The sequence below is a fragment of the Lepidothrix coronata genome, unplaced genomic scaffold (genome assembly GCF_001604755.1).
Source record: "Lepidothrix coronata isolate B3197 unplaced genomic scaffold, Lepidothrix_coronata-1.0 Scaffold42, whole genome shotgun sequence".
Classification (NCBI taxonomy): domain Eukaryota; kingdom Metazoa; phylum Chordata; class Aves; order Passeriformes; family Pipridae; genus Lepidothrix; species Lepidothrix coronata.
In genome coordinates this window covers 5,246,812-5,268,109 of record NW_016690222.1, presented here as the reverse complement: position 1 = coordinate 5,268,109, position 21,298 = coordinate 5,246,812, and the positions used below count along the sequence as shown (strand labels likewise).

At 41.1% G+C, this 21,298-nt stretch overlaps 1 protein-coding gene across 7 annotated transcripts in view; it reads right to left on the bottom strand.

Moving 5' to 3' along the window:
- STXBP5 (syntaxin binding protein 5) overlaps positions 1 to 17,546 on the bottom strand; it is a 102,744-nt gene extending 85,198 nt beyond the window's left edge. For all 7 annotated transcript variants that reach the window (XM_017813745.1, XM_017813747.1, XM_017813748.1 and 4 more), the window contains exons 1-2: positions 17,367 to 17,546; positions 15,490 to 15,587 (exon numbers count right to left, since the gene is read on the bottom strand). In XM_017813745.1, coding sequence (XP_017669234.1) covers positions 15,490 to 15,587; positions 17,367 to 17,519 — 251 coding nt within the window. In that variant the 5' untranslated portion in view covers positions 17,520 to 17,546. The remainder of the gene's footprint in view (positions 1 to 15,489; positions 15,588 to 17,366) is intronic.
- Positions 17,547 to 21,298: the final 3,752 nt, after the last annotated feature.

Here is a 21,298-nt window from a genome sequence, read left to right as displayed (position 1 = left end):
TATCCAGGAGCTCAGACAAAAGTCTGGAACAGGACTCTTCACCCAAACTCAAGATAGTTTCTAAGCAGCAAATCCAGATAATTAAAATTAATGTGGCATTGTAGCCTCATCAGTTCAGACCTTCTTTGAGCCAGGAGAACTTGCATTTATACAGTGTAAATCAGTTCTTAAAGTGTTTTGATTAAAATATTTGCTTTAATGTTTTGAGTGTCAGACAGCTTTTTCTATTCAGCAATAGAGAAAATTAAATTAATTTTGGAAGTTCACTTCTGTAACACCTTCCATCAAAAATACAAGAGGAAAACAGATGTAATCATCACCCAGTTACTATAACTCATTAGAAGCTGTAACCTCTGGAATTTTATATATGCTCTGCATGATGGGGAGTAAAAACACATGAAGCTCAGATATAAGCTGGAATAGTAAGCATTTAAGTTAGTATCTTTCAGACAAAAGTCACCTGTGATGTTCACAAAACAAACATGGGGAAAAAACTATTATTTCCAAGATTTTGCTAGAAAACTTTGAAGAGAGTAACACTACCTTTACAAGGTACCATTCAAAGTTTATTTCTTCTTTCAAATGTTAGCATACCAGAATGGCAATCTTAAACAGGAACAAATAATCCCATTGTATATTTACAGTGGTCAATAGCTCTGTGTGAATTAAAAAAAAAAATTGAAGAGTTAAACTTCCTGATGGTAAAGAATTCCACCAGAACTAAATTCAAGTGACATACGCATTATGAGAAAAAGCTAAGCATATTTTTCCTTATAAAAAGGGAACTTTTTCTGGCCAACTGCATGGAGATTCCCTTTAGTTCTTTGAAGCATTACAAGTCTGGACACGTTTTGCCTGCAACGTATCCCAACTTCTTTTGCAACAAAGGACTATAAAACCTCCTGATTGATACATGGAGGTTGTAGCCAGGTGAGTGTTGGTCTCTTCTCCCAGGCAACCAGCAGTAGGACAACAGGGGACGGTCTTAAGCTGTGCCAGAGGAGGTTTAGGTGGGATATCAGGAAGAAATTCTTTACAGAGGGAGTAATCAGACATTGGAATGGGCTGCCCAGGGAGGTGGTAGATTTACCATCCCTGGAGGTTTCTAAGATGAGACTGGATGTGGCACTTAGTGCCATGGCCTAGTAACCACGGTGGTGTTGGATCAAGGGTTGGACTTGATGATCTCAGAGGTCTTTTCCAACCTGGTTGATTCTATGACTCTAAAGCATTGCAACCTGAACTCTGTTTATTACTCATTTTTCCCACTAATGCGCAGGTTCCCAACAGCTGAAAGCTGTTGTTCTAGGAACAGCTGAAAGAACTACGATATCGAAACAAGAATCACCTACAGTTTCCCACATAGATTCAGTCTGACTCTTTAAAATTTGTGAGTCTGACAGCCTTCAAATTCACCATGAGGTAACAAAACTGCAGAGTCAGGAGAGAAAAATATTTCAACAGAAACAAGCCTCACCCCTCCTCACAAACCACATATATACACAAACTCGATCCTCTTGAAGCAAAGAAGAAAGAGGAAAGAGTTAAATCATTCACCCCAGATCATCAGAGACCCAGGACAGATACATCCTTGGAAACTATTCACAGACAAGGGTTATAATTTACACTACTAGTAGCAGCACTATAGCAGTACTATAAAGCATAGCTGAAAAACTGTGAAGTAGTACTTTTTAAGAATTATTTTCTGAGAAAAAGAAACCAGTCATACAGACACTGAGAACTGCATATGTTTAAGATAAATACAGATGAGATTTCAAAAGACAAGCAGAAATTATTTCTATTAACCAATGATTTTCAATAAATCAAAACAGCAACTATAAAAGAAACAGTATCTTCATAAAATCTCCTCAAATAAAAGTGAAAAAGGGGACATTAACTAGTGCCTTTTTGCTAAAATCCAGGATGAAGTCTATTTTATTAAAAACTGCCATGATAGACCAATACATGTATTCCAGTCAAACATAAACAAAAATAGTACATTGGATGGCATCTATAAGTAGCCTTATACACAAAAAAGACAACTAGAGAAGTAACATACCAAATAATAGCTGTGACCAGCCTTGAGCTACTTGTTGGGAGCTGAAAATGATATATTTATAGTGGTTCAGTATCACTCATACAGAACACACTTACACTGATCATCTTTAAAGATTCTCCATTAAACCACTAAGACAATACTAGAACCAAGTATCCCTGAGTATAATTTCATCAGAAGTGAACGCCCCCAAATTAAGTACAGTTGTATAATTTACAGTTACTGTCTGTACTGTAGCAAACAATGAAAGGTAGAGAGTCTTCTGTATGCTGAAACTTTTAGGGTTCTATTTTTGTAGAACAACCTATGTGGACAAAGTTTTCAAACTATGTTTTAAAATATTTTACCTATATTGTAACCAAAGTCTACTAAATTTGACAAATAAATTTCAGAAATATTTTGCAAGAACAGTCTCTTTGTATGAGCTTTTCTACGGCAGGTGAGATTATACTCCTAAAAACACCAATTTAAATGCTGAAGACTGCAACAGCAAGCATTAGTAGCATCTTCTTTGTCAAATTGGTTACAATTACTCTAGTAGCACACTGACATTTGAAGAATAGTACAGAGTAGTATTTCTCCTTTAACTTACTCAAGGCCATTGTTTTCTGAACTTGCCCAGCACTCCGTTCTAATTACAACAGTAACCTCCATTGCAGACAAGAAAAACTGAAGGCAGAGAACATCACCAGATTACAGCGTGATTACCACACTCCTGTTTGCACAGCAGCTGCCTTGACATTAAACTCACCACTACACCACTTCAGCAGTCTTGGAAATTCATGTTTTACCATACCAGAAATATATTTCCATCAACTGTTCATTCAGGCATCTCAAGTTTTGCTTAAGGAGCAAAGATGTTTCCTTGCTAACAAACCAGAAAAGCTAAGAAATTTTTGTGTGTATAAAAATTATTACCACGTGAAGTACTGAGTTTAAATGAAGTCTGTGCAACCACACGGTTAAGCAACTTCAAAGGAATTCTTTCCTCTGACAGGAGTCTGTCAGACCAATGAAAAGGAGCCACCATACTGATTCAAGTCAGAGGTTCATGCAGCCTAGCAGTGTCTCCTACAACAGCAATTAATGTTAACATTCAAATATATTAACGTTCAAGTATTGATCACTTAGCTCTCCAAATACAGCTATGCACCAGCCTTGATGTCTACATACTTGCAGATCTGTAGGAGTTAAGTTTCTCTCTGTATAATCATATTTGCAAACTGCTCTAACAGAGGACTTTAGGGCTTTTAGCACTAATACTACACCGAATGTGCTATAGATAACTGAAACTTCTCTTTTAATGCAGGAAAGCTATCTGTTATTCATAGAAAACTACAGGAAGTAAAAGAGGGTGAAAAAACATCATCAAAAAAATTAGAGTGGAAATGACAGCATGCACTGGTCTTATAAACAACATGACTATCAAAGTACTGGAATGACTTCTGGTTATGATATGCTAAAATATAAAACTGCAGTTTCTAAATATTTTGTAACCAAACGTCACTGTTAGCAGCATCTAATGTGCTGCTTCTCTCATGGGAATTGTCAGCAGAAAGAACAGATCATCAAAAGTCAATAAAGTTTAGTCAGAAAATACCACATCCTCTCTATTATATTTTTTTTAACCCAGAATGCATTGATTTGATCTGGAAATTATTAGTAGAGTATTCATATGAAAAAAAAAATTCTTTTATACTGCCAGACTTCAAAAGTAGTTTTCGTCCTTTGCTACTCCAGTAAGAAAAGAAACAATATTATAAAAGCTCACGCCTGCTGCCTCTCCTGTAAAACACTTATAAATCCCATTTTATCTTTTTTTTACTAACCCTTTGACTATTAACATAATTAGGACTATATTCAAAATGCTTCCACAGGCAATGTCTTTAAGAAAACAAGTACCATCACATTTAAGTAGCCACATAAACTGTGGATAATTGAAAAAAATTTGGACCTATGCCTTTATTTAGTTTTTTTTAAACTGAAAAATAGAGAAGTACAAAATACGTGTAAGAAAACAGTAGTATTCTTTGTGAGTGACTGCTACTTGAATACTATTTCCTTTGACCAACAGCCCTTATGAAAACATGGAGACATTACTAAAAAGACTGTACTTTTAAGAGCTAGGCCACCCTTTTTCCAGGTTAGTAACAAGATTTCTTTTTAAAATGTTATGTTACTCATTTAATTATTTTAAAGAATGAGAGGATATTCACCGTGCCAGCAAGTTTATTGTTGGTTTTGGTTGAGTTTTGGGTTTTTGGGGGTTTATTGTTTTTTGGAGAGGGTTTTGTGAGTTTCCTTTTTATCTGATATTTAAGGGTGGCTGTGAAGCTAATCTCACTGCATCAGTTTACTACACAGGTTTGGAACACATATAAAAGGGAATGCTAGGTGCGTTATCGCTCTGCAGCCCATTCTGCATATTAATAAGCATCACTAAAGCTTAGTAACTGTACTTCTAATATCAACACTACAAAGTTCAGTTAAGAATGTTTTTCAACTGTGAAGATGAACATCTGCTCTGTTTAACAAGGTAGTATGACTGGAAAGAGCATATGCTAAAAAAAACAGGCATGCTAATCCTATCAATTCAACATTAAGTGATCACAAAAAATTAGCATTCTATATTTTTCCCTAATGAGCAAGTAGAAAAATGCAAATCGCTTTTGTCCATCTGCTGCTGCTGACTACAAATCAGTGTTACTAGATGGGAAAGAGGAAGAGTCTTTAGTAGAAACTGTTATCAAAAACACTGGACACCAGCTGGATTACCTCTTCAGTTGTCTACTCATGAAGTGTTAAATTTATCATGTTCATGTGAACCAAAAATCTAATAATATTAATTGAACACATACAGAGTACAAGCCTGGAAGGAGCTTCAAGAGGCTACAAAATACAATCCCCTGCTTGAAACAGTAGGAATCACACAAAATAAAACAGCTCACTTAGCAGAAGTACAGAGGTCTTGCTTCCTTTGGATCTGTATCTGTTTTTCAGTTCCCTAGCTTACAAAGTTCCAAAGTTAAACTCCTGTGAAGAGTTTCAAAAGAATATAGAAGCAGGAGAAGACAATTTTTTCTTGAAGAATCCACGGGAAATACCTCATAAAAGGGTGAGTTTGATCTATAGCCTTCTTGGTGGAGAACCTAACTTCCTTTCTCCACCAGCATTGCTTGTAAGAGCACTCTGTGTGCTGAGTGGGCCAGGCTAAAACTTAATGTGAACATGGAAGCAATGGCCACTGCAATAATATTATCTCAATCTTAGAAGGAAATTAAGCTTCAGGTTTCCCAACAGAAACTAGGTTTTGTTACTACCTTATTAAAGTGTTTATGAAACAAAATACCATGATATTCAGCAAAATGTGTAAATAAAGCAGCCTCTAGTTATTTCTATCGATCTATAAACTTCTCTCTGTACAACAGCGATCAAGTAATTGATTTTGTAAACTGCAACACTTCAGACTGCCCTTTTTCAAGTATTACATTATCAGTATCATTGTTACTACAAAAACTTTTGGTTTCATGTTAACAAAGCCATCTGGATAAAATCCTGAGTAATGTGCTCTAGGGGGCCCTGTTTGAGCAGGGAGGTTGCATTAGATGACCTCCAGTGGTTGCTTCCAACCTTATCCATTGTGTGATTCTGTGAACCTAGCATTTCTCAAAGTATTTCATCTTGCACTTTGTTTTCTATACTAGCAGACACACACTTCAAGCTTCACCTACTTCCAGTACTCTTGGCCCTCAGAATTCAAAGCAAATGAAAAAATCTCAAAAATCTCTCAAGTAAGAAGCTGTAAGATTAAAACTATTGTGGACAAAAGACTAGGGAGGACCTACTCCAGAACTTTAATAAAAAAATCTTACTAATGCAGTACTAAAATCAATCTTAATTCAGCAATTGATATAGCTGCCTCAATATTAGCACTATCAATTACTAGATTTCTTTTAAGCAAAGTTTAAGGATTCAAAATAGACTAAATCTTTGCAAGAATTAAGTTAGAACAAGCAGTACACAGACCAAGGCTATCAGCGAGTTGTACAGATCTCACACACAAAAGCAGTTTTAGAATCTCTTACTAAGAAGAGATTTTAAGTGTAAGACAAAATGGTTCTCATTTTTGTCAGAAAGTCTTAAAGCAAACATCAGTGTGTCAGAACAAACTAAATGACAGCCACAGAAAAAAGTAATTTCATGAAAGTATTGTAAAAATCAAGAGAAATCAGGATTCAGTAAGAGTCCCCACAGGCTGAAAGAGGCTACACATTTTAGAAATTTACTAAATAAGGAATTACACCACTCTACCAGTCCTCTCTATTGAAATATTTCAGTTTTAGCTGTTTCCAAAACCTTCATTATTTTAAACTGTGCCTAAATTCAGTGATACAAATATTACCGACAGATTTAAATTATGTCACTAGACCTTCACCTGTATTTGCACTGGAAGTCAACAGTAGTAGTAACTTAGTGCTCCCTTTGATAAACATGTAAGCTGTACAATTATCAAGTGCCTGTGATGGAAGCGTTGACATGAAAAAGGTCACTAAGGTATCGCCAGTTGAATACTAAGAGGCTACGCTAGACTAGCATTGGAGTACCAACTACAACACCACAACTGAAACTTATGGTTCAGCAAAACAAGGTAACTTCAAAAGCTGCTGACAGACAGCACACTGGCAGCAGGTAAGCAAGGCGCTTTCATATGCGGTTTTGCCTCACAAGTACCACAAACTTATTCCTCCCACTGGTAAATAAATAAATCACTATCTGTCAAAGAATTAGATCTCTGGAAAAGCAGTGTCTTGTCTACTTAAGAAGATGTACTTTTCAGAATTAAAAATCTGCATTTTTCAAAAAAATTATAAAGATCAGTTTGATAGTACGCTCCAAGATGAGTCACATTGAGAATATCAAGAGGAAAAGAGAAGACACAAGAGATTAAAGATAAAGACTTACCATAGTTTTAACTCTCTCAAAACTATGAAGAACTCTATTTTTCAAAATGTGAAACCATTACCAGTTAGCTAAGATCAAGGACAAAGTGAACTGTTCCCAAAATTGATGTCCAGCAGTTACATTTAACTTTATATTGAATGTAATAATGTACAAGTTTTATTCTGTTTTTCACTGAGCTTCTACACAGATAAGCCTACAAAAAAAAAAAAAAAAAAAAAAAAAAAAGATGTGCTATGGGACTCTGATAAATAATGCATTTTATGTTTTAATGTTTTAATGTTCCATTAAACTAAGAAACAAAAAACAGTTCTAGAAGAGCAATAGGAAACAAAAAAACAATTGAGAGCACTTCGAGTCACCTTAAAGTTACTTTGTAAGAACACTTATCTTTGCCTTGAGAAACCTTTGTACAACAAAGAGACCTGGACACCTAGAAGTCTAATGCAGTTACAAAATTTCTGTCAAACAAAGTTTCATTAGGAAGGGTTTGCAACCTTGATTTGTGCTTCAATCTTTCTTTATCACATCTCAAATCTTAAGCTGCTTCTACTTTTCCGGACATAACTTCACTAAAACTGCTCATGTCATCTCCTGGAGCAATAATGCTACCTCAGTTCTAAAAGCCCTTCCACAGTGACCAAGAAAGAATAAATCCTTTAAAATGTTGAATTAAAATCCTGGTGAGTTTATCAGTGTACCACAAGTAAGCACAAGCTGGGTCCCAGTCAGCCAATTTCCTATTACAGTTTATCCTAACATCATCAGATCACACTATCCATACCACCTCAGTGTTTCACAAATAGCTACGATGTACAAGGAAAGAGACTATGCCAGTGCTACAGTAACCTGCAGCCTTGCAAACTTTGCCTGCCTTCCAAAGATTTCCTTCCCCGGGCTCACCATGACCCAGCAAGTTTGAAGCTGCAAGGCTTTAGCCATTAAGCCTCTGCTCTGTCGGTAAAATACCTAGAGGGAAGTTTTCATTGTAAAGTTCATTTTTGTAAATTACAGTACGAGTTTCAATACAGTTATACTTTAGGTATTTTTGAACAAAAGGAATTACTACTAAAAGCTGCTTTAGTAGAACTAAATTATAGGCAATAATTCTTCAAATCAAAGACCTGCTACAATATAGACTTCCCCACAGCCACAGTTGCTCTGAGGTGCACCTGTTCCACCATGACCCTCTCCCTGGGTCACAATGCCTTAAGAGATACACCTGCTCCAGCATGGCCTTACCCAAAGTGCCTTCAGAAATAAACCTGCTCTAACATGGCTTTACTCATGGTTGCAGTCCCTCCAGAGGAATACCTGCTCTGTTTTGGCCTTATCCATGGCCACACACTTTGAGGTGTTCCAGCGTGACCTCATGGCACAGCCACTGACGCTTCAAGTTCTATCTGCTCCAGCACAGACTTATCCTTGGGCCTCAGTCCTTTCAGAGGTATTCCCGCTGCTGCACTGACACAGACACAGCCACAGACACTTCAAGATGTACCTGCTCTGGCATGGGGTTATTCACAGACACTTCAAGATTTAGCTGCTCCCACATGGTCTCATCCACAGGTCACAGTCCCTTTGAGTTCACACTGGAGTTGCAGCCAGTCCAGTCCGTCAGCACAGACACGTCAGAGCGTCCCTGGCCATCCGCCAGCCCAGGCGCATCACCGCTGCTGTTATCAGAATGTGCCCAGGCACAGCACAGTAAGGTGATAAGCAGCACAGCACGCAGAGAAAGCAAAAACCAGCCACTAACAAGCACTAGACTAATATACTGTCAGGCAAGCAAGGCTCATTACAAGCACCTGCCAATTAATAGCTAATCAGCAATTACAGCTATAAATTCAATCTGGCAATTTCCAGTCAAACCTGTCGTTATCTCAAACCCTTTGAGCTTCACATTGGGTGCCCTAAAGGACTGCTGTGATTTAACCCCAGCCAGCAACTGGGCTCCACACAGGCCCTCGCTCACTCCCCCGGTTTGATGGGGGAGAAAATCAGAAAAGAGAGACAATTCATGGTTTAAGAGAAAGACAGTTCAATAAGTACAGCAAAGGCCATGCACAAAAGCAAGGCAAACCAAGAAATTCATTCACTGCTTCCCATGGGCAGGCAGGAGCCACCTCCAGGAAAGCAGGGATTCATCATCCATAGCAATAACTTGGGAAGGCAAATGCCATCATTCCAAACAACCTAACTTTCCTCCTTTTTCTCCCAGCTTTATATGCTGAGCATGATACCATATGGTATAGAGTATCCCTTGGGTCAGCTGTCCTGGGCTGTGTCCTGTCCCAACTCCCTGTGCATCTCCAGCCTGCTCACTGTGGGGGTGGAGTGAGAGACAGAAGAGGCCTTGACTGTGTAAGCCCTGCTCAGCAATAAGGAAAATATTGCTGTACTATCAAGACTGTTTTGAGCACAAATAGAAAACACAGCTCCATACCAGCTACTGTGAAGAAAACTAATTCTGCTCCAGCCAAAACCAGCACACCAAGTCTCCCAGTAAGTAAAATCACAGATTTAAAAAGTACACCATCCTATTTGTTACGGAGAATTCAGTCCAAGCTTTCTCTGTGTAGGACTAAGTTGTTCTAATTCCATACATTTTTAAGACATAGATGTCTCATCATGCTATTTTGTCCATATTTCATTTCAGAATATCCAAAGGTAGCTATTTTCTTCATTTAGAGAATGGAGATTTTTCATTGAAAGAAAGATATAAGAGAACTAATGATAGCCACATGAATTATGTGCTGGAAGATATGACAAGAAAAGCAGTAATGGTAAAAGAAATGGAAATGTGACAAGATTGACGTATACTTTAAGCTAAGTACTCTTCCTGTTTAAACTACTCTACGTGAATTGGGTGGCAAGGTAGCCAATAAATATTTTCTTATTAATAAATAATCACAGAGTCTGTCCAGCATAACACTACTGCAATATTTTTATTAGCTTTACCAAAGTACTCTTCCCAAAACGGGAATACTTGTTTAAAGTCCAGAACACTACTTACAAAGGTTGAGACCATTTTCTTCAGTGTACGAATGACAAAAAACCCTGACAATCCACAAAAGAGTAGTTCAGTTCAACTTGGGCATATTCATAGAAAGGAAAGAATTACAGAATAATTTAGGTCAGAAAGGATCACCCACATTCATGTGGTCCAGTGTCCCAATTGAAGCTGTGTCAACTTCAGTTTGAAAAACTGAAATCTTTGCTCTGCATACTGTAAACAACTCCAGCCACTGTCCTACTGCCAGCGTAGAGCTACTACAGAGAAAGAGCAGGTGTAGAACTACTTCAATAAAAAAATACCTACAAAACAAAAAACCCAATATACAATATCTGAAGTTCCTGCTTCCATGAGAATGAAAAAAATCACAGTCAGACTGCCTTACATAGTCTGAATAATCCAAAGGAAAAGTACATTTAATGGATATAACCACATCACAAGTTTGAAATGGTATTTTGTTAGAGCTCCAGAGAATTCAGAAACTGACTGCGTGGAACTTCACACCCAGGTTATTTTGATAAAAAAAAGTAAGTTCTGAGTTCTCACAAAGGGCAGAGAATGGAAATCACAGAAAGCAAGCTTTATACACCTCAAATACATAAAAACTTCAGCCTTTTTCTTACATAAAAGTCTGTGGAGAAAGTAACAGACACTCAGAATGACTGGAATCTTCAGATATTTAATGACAGAATGACAAACAATCTAATTTTTCTCCTTCCTGCGAACTTGGTTTCCAAGAGAAAGAAAAAGCTAAATTAAATAACCTATTCTGCTGGGAATAAAGAGTCTGAGGCACAATTTGGTCTGTGTGAAAGGTACAACAGTTATTCTACAGGTTTCTCGAGAATTTCTAGTGGCAATGGTCTTCCTTTTAAGAATTCCTTCTATCAAGAGATAGGCTGAGCTTCAAGCTGTAAATGTGTATTTTTAAGTCATGAAGCATCAATAAAGATATTGTATTCATGTTGGCAGACAATCACAATACATCTCATTTGATATATTGTTCTAGTTTTTCTACTGAGAAATTAAAGTGCAGAAAAATGAAGAAACTTGTTTAATATGGAGCAGTTAAATTGCAGAGGGCATGAGAATTACTTCAATTTCCTCTGCTTTAGCTTCACAGTTTATTCTACCTTATAAAAGCAAACAAAAAAGCTCAGCAGACTATTAAATTAATAATTGTACAGGGCCCTGGACTTAAAGTTCTGAGGAAACATCATCCTAAAGACAAAAAAAAGTCCTGAAAAAGTCCATTTCATCTTAAGCCTTTTTAGAGTTTATATGCCACCCCGCTCAGATCACAATGGACTTCTAGAGGGACTGTTAAGTAGAAGAGAGACAGCAATGGACAGCATGGAAGCAGGGCTATTACCTATGACACTGAACATTGTCTGGATGTCATGGGGTGAAGTCTAGCCAATGACATCAAGTTAAACCATGAGTAGATATACTAAGCTAACTCATTAAAAGGCTTTATATCTGCTGAGAAAACAAAGCAAAGCCAATTATGCACATGGAAAAGAAGCAAAGCATAGATGAACTTTTAACTACTTGGTATCTCACAAGTTGCAACAGCAGATCAAACGGCAAAAGCCATCCTGGTAACAGCAGCTAAATCCCTTCAAGTATGGAGAAAGCCAAAGACATTGACCTGCAATGACAAATGAGGTCACTAGCAGCTTACACTGACCATAGCAGGTTGAAATCAATAGAAAGCACAACTGCTTCCTGTGGGGATCACATCCACAAAAATCCAGCACTGTGAAGAAGGGGGGAGCCCGAGGCAGAAGTGCCACACTAGAGGCAGGCTCAAGCCAAGACTCAAACACCTCAAGCATCTGGAACAAGTGTCCTCCAATCAGCATCACATACCACATACTCAGAGGAACAACTGGATCAGCATATCCAGGTGAGTGCAACTGTTTGTGACAAATCATTTGAGATTTTATGTCACTCAGCACCGTGCATCTGCCCTTCTGCCTACCTCATCACTCCATTTCCCCTGCAACAGTGAAAACAGAATCAAACAACTATTTTCAACAGATCCTTATGTCAGGGAGATGGTCACGTCAGCTGGCTGTCCAAGGTTTATATTCTACTAAGCTACTCGCTGCAATTTTTCCTCATACACAGTAAAGGAACCAAGCTGTTCTTCAGAGCTGAAAACAGAACACAGCCTTTGCTGGTAATTGCTCAAAGTATTCCTTTCTACAGAGGGAAAAAATACTTCTCCATTTAAGGTTAATACCTGAGTAACACCAGTCTGCCTCAAACACTTTTTAGTCTTTTAGCTAAAGAGCTAGAAATATTCCTAAGTAACTCTGGAAGTAGAATCAAGATTTTTAAAAGGAATACAAGGAATATACTGCTGAAGTTAAGGTAGTGAATAATCTCAAACCACCTTTGATGACTCTTTAGGTTTAAGTTTTACACTAAAAGCAGTCTTCTCCTCGTATTTTTATGGACTTATCTCCCTCTTAAAACTGCAAGATCTTGAACCAACTGCTGGTTATAGGCATGGAAAGGCAGTCATACCTCTGGCACACTAAGTTACCAACTACACAACACTCCCATCCAATTTTAACCCATCGAGCCTAGAGGCAAAGAATATTAACAGAGTAGTAATTCTACTTCAGTTCAACTAGGGAAACATGACATCTATAGTTGAGGTATTTCCATTTTTACAATTATTTTGTGGATTCAGTGAACTCAATACAGCATTGATGTTATTTAGTATATTTATCTATTAGAGATAAAGACAAAGTCAGTGAACTGATAGTATATTTGCATCCACAGATTTTGTGTTTTCAGAAAAAGCTTTAGTTCTATTTTTACACATCACTATAACAGTACTAGAGACAACATTTAGTATTTGTGTATTAGAAGTCTCTCTGTTCTTTCACTAGTGGTTACAGTCCTCATAAAGAAGAATGAGACAAGTGTGGCTAAGAAAATTCCACCTGTTCCGATCGATACTGGTTCTGAATTTAAAATACCCAGATAGAAGTCTGATCAAATACAGATAACCTCTGTAAAGACATTATTTAGCTGATAAATACCTGAAGTCAAATCAGGACTTTAACATTAATTTCCTCATCTGAAATTTCAAACAGGTTCTCATTCCTTGATTCAAGAATATTTTATCTTTAATACCCTTTCTAGAAAAAAGACTTGTTTCCCAATTCCTCAGATCACTTACTTACAATAGAAAAGCAGTGAAAGCTTGAAAAGATTCACCTATACTTGAAGACACAAGGAAAACACTAATACCCAGCTCCCATTTGCTGGTAGGCAATGAAAGAAGCATTATCATTCCTTTACTTCTATACTCTCACAGCACGAAAACAGAAGAAAATTAAGATCCCACTTTTGGATTTATTTCTCAATTAATATCACTTTACTGACACTCAGTCTTTCTAGTCCACACCTCATTTCAATTAAAAACACTCTTGCAGCTTTAAAGAGTAAGTGGCTCCCACTTTAATGAACCCTTGCACATAATTTATTATTCATAAAAACCTTAGCAGGCAAATCATTCTGGGGGTCAACAAGCACTTTTTGGCTCTGTTTTTATCTCTCAGCAATAGAATGAAATAAGCACTTCTTGCAAGCTTTACTCTTTCCCAATGAGTGCTTTTCAAACTGGTTTCATTAGGCAGAAAGTGAGGGGCTGGTTTTACACTGGGAATATGTATTGGGAATCTAAGTCTATTCCTTCTGCCTGCACTCCTCCATCAACAAGAGGAAGTAATCACAGGAGATGCAACTTTTGCAGTGTTGTCTGTTTATAGCTTAGGTTGAGGACTTTTAAGCAGTTCTTCCACGAATCAAGAACTGTATCAAAGTACTGAGAAGCATATTCCTCACCAAGTTAGGGGAGCACTAACCTCTCAGCCTCTGCATGCAACCTCTTCCCTATCTTTAGAAAATACATTTTCTGCAGTTTTCTCACAGTAACTGTTTCTTCCCCAACAATTTTCCAATTGCTCTCTCAATTATTTAGAAAGTAATTCACACTCCAAGAATTCATAGGTGTGTGTAGTCACATAAAAGCATCCATAAACAGGTTTTGTTGAGTCATCATTATCCAAACTGCAACATTATGTTGCCCAAAATAATAGGCAAGCTCTAAATAGGTGCATTTTCATCTCTCCTTTTCTTCCAATCCAAATCCTTACTTTTATGTCTCTTGCTTTCTTATTTATTGCTTTCTCACTTATTATTATTAACAACATCACCTACACGAACTGTACTCTTTATTTACACCAACTTTATGACCTTTTCAAAACAACAGTTTATGGAGTTAAGGGTAGTTTCAAATACAGCATTAAGAACACTGCATTGTCATCACTGTTCATCATGCTTTGAATTAAGAAACCTTGGGAGTTCATAATACAAATCTAGTTTTTCAGTTCTAGTTTTTCAACTTTTAAGTCAATCCTCTTAAAGCAATTAACCTTACAGACAGTAGTGATGTTCCAGAAAGAAACAAAAAAGGTGTACTTGTAGACTAATATAAGTAGCAAAGGAAAATATTATATTTACCTACAGTTTAAAGAGGATTAAGTCAATTTTTCTAGCAAGATGGCCTAAGCCTTCCCCATAGTGTTTAGAGTTCAGCCAATTTTAGGACAACAAAGAATTCAATTAATTATCTTATGCTGAAAAGCAAAGGTTTGGGCAACAGCAGCGTGGATTAAAGAATCTACAGGACATCATCTTTTAAAAATAAAAGTTAAAACACATATGTTGTTACATGGCTTGGATAGTACCATATGGCTCTGGTACCATATGGCTATGAACATATGGGTAGTTCACTTTTTAGTGAACAAAAGGAAGCAGGGTTACTGGTGCCCTTATTTCAAAAATTCATTCCGCTTATCTCAGTCACTAGGAAACTATTAGCGAGATACAATTCCTGTACCCTTTACTGTTACCACTTGAAACCATCATCTGGCTACTCAGAAATAGTAGCAGGTAACTACAGCATTGCAAAGCTTATCTCAGGAACAAAGTAAGCAAAAGTAAAAGTAAGCCCACCACCCAAAAAAAACCAACCAAAAAAAAAACCTCAAAAACCCACCCTTAGCAAGCAGCACAGAATGTTTCAATCCCAAAGGACAGAGCAGAACAAAATAAAGCTCAGCCTACGTCTCTCTTCAGATTTGCAGTCAGCTGCTGTAAACTGTCAGCACACTAGTAATCCTCTACAAAATGTATATATTAACTTGAGATAATGGGGACTGATCAGCCATGCCTCACATCATGAACACAACTTGAACTGACACAAAAAGCAACCATAACAGCCAAGCCACCCACAAAGAGAAAACAGAGCTTGCTTTTTTTCTCCCCTCCTGCATACCTGGTTCCCACCAGACTTCTGAAGGGTTCCAGCAGCTGAATCAAAACATCACTTGCATAAAGTGCACTAATTCCACTTCAGAATACAAAAGGATACAGCCTTAGTGCTCCACTCTGAGTCCCGATGGCCAGTATTTTCTGAACCGGATCAAATGCCAAGGCTGAAGGTTGATAGGGGAAACCATGGCGTACGGTCTAACAAGTCAGAGGATCGCAGTAATGATGTGTCAAGCAGGATACCAAAAATAAACAGAATCAATACTGTATGTTAGAAAACAGGATTCAGCGTTAATCACAATTTAAAAAGGAACTACAAAGCATTTAAATGACAGACTGAGAAAATCAGCTGTCTTACATGAACCAATTATAAACGATGTTTTCCAGTCATAATTACTCATTCATCCTTGAGCACCAAGTGATAGTCAGACTTACTGAAACTTAATTTGAATCCTACATTTCTTCTGTACAAAGACTGTATCAACTCAGCATTTTATTTTTTCGTCTACTTCATTCCCTGAGTAATCTTATTTTTAGCTCTAACAAAGACCCTAAACTATTAAAACGTGAGATACGCCTAGCAAGTTTGGCAACAAAGCTAGACTTGCCATCAGAGCTATTACAAATTACTAAAGACTTGCTTTTCTCAGAATCACTTCAATTTCAATCCAATGGGCTCCACATGACAGTGCAACCTCTCTCAGCAGGGAAAAAAGAAAACAACCTGAGCTTGACAGAACCAAACTCTCACTCTGTACTTTCCCCAAAGAGAACAGCCAGCCCCAGAATTAACAAAACCAAAAAATACCCCACCTCGACAATGGGATTCTCTCTTAATATGAAGCTATTGGCACTTCTAGCTTTTCAGTTAGCCAAGACTAATTTGGTAATTGACCAAGCAATAACTCCATTATGCTTCTCAGGCTGCAATTCATCAGAATTGAGAACATAATAAAAGTGTCACCTACTCTCATTTTTGCTGTAAACAGACACACAGTATAAGCCATACAAATGCTAGCTTTTCTGTTTCAAAACCTTTAGTTTAAAGCAGGGGTATTCCAGGATCTCATAAACACAAAGCAAACTTCTGATATACTCCTTCTACTTAACTGAAGTTGCAGGCATACCCCACAACTCTCTGTATTTCACAACCAAATAAGATCTAACTGACAACAGCTCTGCTCTCTTCCCTATCCTTTGTGACACCTTGCAAAAGCAGCAGAAATGTCTGCAATACTAGAAAAAACAAGTAGGAGAATCCATGAACAAGCTCATCCATGTCAAGCTAGGCCATGGGTGCATTGCAAAATTAAAAATGGGCATTGATATTCAAATCAGCTTTTATTCCTCTTGGTACAGCTCGTGGTTAATTCGCTGCATCATTTTCTGAAATGTGCAGACACAAATCGCAGTTAGTGTATCACACACAAGCAAATAAATAAACAGGAACTTTGTCTCCAGAGAAGATTTGCAATAGCAGCATCAGCAACTCGGCAACACACTGCAGTGAAACCACCACAAACGACGACAGCCTTTTTCAGGCGTAAAGAAACAGGAAAAAAGCATTTCCAAATAACGCAGAGCAACAGATCCCCTGTCCTTCGGGCCCATTAGCAGAGGCTTCTACTCAAATGCCGCGATAATCACATCTGCGCTACAGCTAGGTATCACTCCTTTCCCCATCCATCCAACTCTTTCTACGAAGCCTTCATGAACATGGTCAGTATTACTAGAAGACGACAAACCCCGAGACTCTCCAAGAAAGATGACTACAGAAATCCAGCAAGACCTGTACAGCTACACCCGCCGCTTTCTTCCCTTCTTCACCCCCCGAAATACAGAAATCCAACAAGTAAACAGGAGCAGCGGGCAGGCTCGGCAGGGTCGGCACGGAGGAGCAAAGCCCGCAGCGCCCATCGCGGCGGCGCGCCCCCTTCCCCGGCCGCCAGCCGGCTCGGGGCTGCAGCATTCATTCACCTTGCAGAGCTGGAAGTGCTCGGACTGGAGCGTCTCCTGGATTTCCGTCTCCCGGTTCCCCGCCTGCTGTTGCTGCGCGGCGGACGACGCCGAGGCGACGGCGGAGACCGCCGTCAGGCCGTCCAGCACCTTCCTAATGTTAAATTTCCTCATGGTCTTCGGCGGCGGCGCTCCCGCTCCCCCGGCCTCGCCGCCGCCGCGCTGTCACCACCGCGCCGCCCGCCCCGCAGGCGGCAGACGAGCCCCCGCCGGGGAGGGCGGTGCAGGGGCGGCCCGCGATCGGGGGCGCCGCGCTCCTTCTCGTGCGCGGGGAGGGCGGCGAGGCGTCAGTCCGGCAGCGCAGGGGCGCTTCTCATCGGGGCCCGCGGGCTCGGAGACGGAGACTGGAGCCAAGCAAACAGGAGCCGGTCAGGCCACTAAGCGACGCCACCGACGGTCCCGACTCGCCGCCCGCGGCCGCTCCACGCCCCGCGCCCTGCCCGCCGCGGATCGCCGCGGGCCCGGCCGGCCCCGCCCCAGCCGCTCCTCCGCCGCCGGAGCTGTGCGGGCTGCCTCGCCTCGCCCCTCCGCGGAGCCCCCGCGCCCCCCGCACAGCCCGCCTCACATCGTGGCAGCCGCGGCCGCCGCTGTCACCTGTCCCTACGTGTGTGTGTGTGTGTGTGTGTGTATGTGTGTGTGTGTGTGTGTGTGTGTGTGTGTGTATGCGTGCGTGTGTGTGGGCGTGTGTGTGTGTGCCGGTCCCTGCCCGCCGCCGCAGCCTCTCCCCCCGCGGCAGCAGTCGCCCGCCCCGCGGCTAGGCTCAGGCACCCTCCGCCTCCTCAGAGCTGCCTGTGCCGCCAGCCAGTCACCAGTGGGGCTTCTCCCGGCTGCTGCCAGCGGCTGCCGCTGCCCGCCCCCACAACCATCCCCCTCCTCCTCCTCCTCCTCCTCCTCCTGCTGCGGAGGGCGCCTCCCCCGCCTCGCGGTCGCTCCCCCTTGCCTGACAGCGCGGAGCGCAGCGCCCCGGGGAGGAGCGGCGGCGGCGGCAGCAGCGATACCGCGGCGCCGTGCCCAGCAGCGGCGGGGCGGCCGCTCATGCGCGCTGAGAGCGCCGGCACCCGGATGTGGCGGTGCGCGCTTCCCCCGCCCCGCCGCGCCGTGCAGGGGCCGGGGCGGCGTGCGGGGCGCGAGTGGGGCGCGGCGGGGCGGCGGGAGCCGAGTGTTGGCCTCCGGACGGGCGGAGGCGGCATCTGGTAACAGGTAGTGGCGGCCGGAGGTCGCGGCTGCCGTGGGCAGCGCCACCCCTGCCACTGGCGCGACGCCGGAGGTGCACGGCGGCTGCCGCGGAGCCGCCCTCCACGCGTATTTCCCGCGAGAGATTCCCCGGCGGCGGGGCCGGCGGGGCTGTGCCTCATCTCGGGCGGCGGGGCGGGCGTCGGCCGGGGCCAGGGCAGCGCCGGGCGTTCCCCTGTGGTGGTGCCGCCCTGGGCGGCGGCCGGTCAGCGGGGCCGCCAGGGCCGGGAGAGCGCAGAGCGGCGGCGGGACTGAGGACGAGGAGAGGGGAGGTAGCGGAGGGGTGTGTGTGAGCCCCCCGTACCCCTCACCCCGACCGCCGTGCTGGGGGTGTGGCCCCGACCTGGGAGCGCCTGCTGAGAGTGGCCTAAAGCGGCCAACACCGCTCGGGCGGAGGCACAGCCAGTTCCTGGCGTCGCCAGGTGAGCGCTGGGATTACGAAGGCGCTTCCATTCATTCTTACGGCTGAAAGACCAATGTAAACCGGTGGCACAGAGTCAAACGTTTCTTTCTGATAACCGCTGTTGTACGGTATTCTGTACTCTGCTTTTATTTTTCTTTTAGTACTAGTTTGCATTTTTGGATTATCTAGTCAGTGTTCGGGTAATAAGTATTACTCGTCTTAATCGTTGTTACATTGGTGGAGATAAGTATTATTTGTGACTCATTATTGAACTTCCTTTTCAACTAAAATCAACTGGAAGATCAATCATCACTTTTGGAGAGAAAACTTGTAGAGATGTGATTCAAGACACTGGCTCTCATCTGCAACCTACAGCATGAATGCCTAAGCACTAAAAGTCTCTGCACACTGTAAAATAGTCCTTTCAAATGGTGTTTCCAGCCTGTTAGCCAGGCATGCTTTGTTAGCACAGTAAAGGCCGTAGTGCACAGAGGGATAAGCATAATTGGAATGCAGCGAAACCGCTATGATGCAGCCATCATCATAATTAGAAGTAAAAAATCCACAAACTCTTCTTAGACCTTTAAGCCCATGTTAATTTACAGCCATATTTCCAGCAGGTATACCATGTATAAGCATTTGAAAGAAACCAAGGCAGTTCACATATTCCCGCAAAGGGAACGTACAGAGCTGTTCTTTTGTGCTACCAGGACTGTTGGACATCTCCTGAAATCATCTTAGTAAAATGTGAAAGAATGCTTCCAGAGATGGCAAAAGCCCTAGAAATAAAATAATCAGACTTAATTAAGGTTCAATAAATATCTGATATAAAAACCAACTTAAATTTTAAAAGATACATGTGTGCATTTTCAGTGTGTCTTTAGTTATCTGTGACATATTTTATGTAATGTCTTTTTTCCCATCTACTCACTTGTGCTTATTGTAACACAATAAACCAGGAAAAAGCTTGGAGAACTTGGCCATGTTTGACTGTAAATACAAACTGTTACAGGTAAAGACATATACATGTATATCTTTAAGAATGTAAGTTATAGTCCATTTGAGTCCTCTTGTCAGTATGTGTTAGGCCAAGCCCTGCAAACACTCCTAGTTACAACTTTGATAGCACAACTAACCTCATTATTTATGGTAGTATTAATCATCTTCAAACACTGGCTGACGAATTAAAGGACTTGAAAAACCCACTTTTTTATATTAGAATTTCTTTCCTTTTCTTGCCTTCTATGTGCTTAGCCCATGAATGCATTCTTTAATTGGACTGTACATTTTTAGAGGAGAGATTAAATTGGATTTTCTGTTTACCTTAGCACGTACGGGGAGAACCCCCATTCATTATTGCAACATTGTATCTATACTTGCAAACATTTAGGCAAATGATACAATATGCACAACTTTGAGAGAACAGCAGTTCTCTTTCTTCAGGCTTATTGGTTGATGCCATTCAACAAACCAATGCTCCCTGGGACGTCAGAGCTCTTCCTGTAAAAAATTTTAGAGTAATTTCCTCTAGAAAATTTGTGAAAAAAACCCTGGGTTCACTGGGATGTCAGTGGGAACAGTAATAGGCCTTTTAATTTTATAGTTCAGCAAAAATCCACATTATCTCACAGGATTTAGCTGCTGTATTTGAGAGCTTCTTTGGGGCCTCCAGTTCTTACACAATAACCACATCCTGTTTACAGATGAGACCATTCTGCTTAACCTCCTTCATGTGTCCCACTCAGACCTTCCGGCCTCTGATGTCTGAAATTTCTTTCCAGTGTTTTATACCCTAGTCCAAAGTCCAAGTGTCTTGCATAGCTGGGCAAGAAGCAGTCAGACCCAACTAGTTTGCAACATTTTTGTTCTCAGCTGTGGCAGAGTCCAGCTGTGACAGAGCCAGTGTTAAATATTCACAAGTCGTTTAGGCCTCAGCAGCGCCATGCAAATCCCTGCCACCAAATGAATCCACTTGGCTCTGGTCTTCTTTGCCTGCCTATTGGCTAACACTGCTAGAAAAGGAGAGAGAGGATCACCTGCTCATTTCTTGATCAGTATTCTACAGATACCGCGTAAATAGCCACTGTTCCTAATAGTTGTTTGAGGCCATGGGGAACTTCTTCATGGGGCATGAAGTGTTGGCCTAGATACAAATGCAATCCTACAGACCAATGGTTGGTGCAGGTCAGAATTGTTGGGTCTTTAGCCTCAAGATAATCACAATAACTTAACAGATAACTGCAGAGTGCAGTCATCA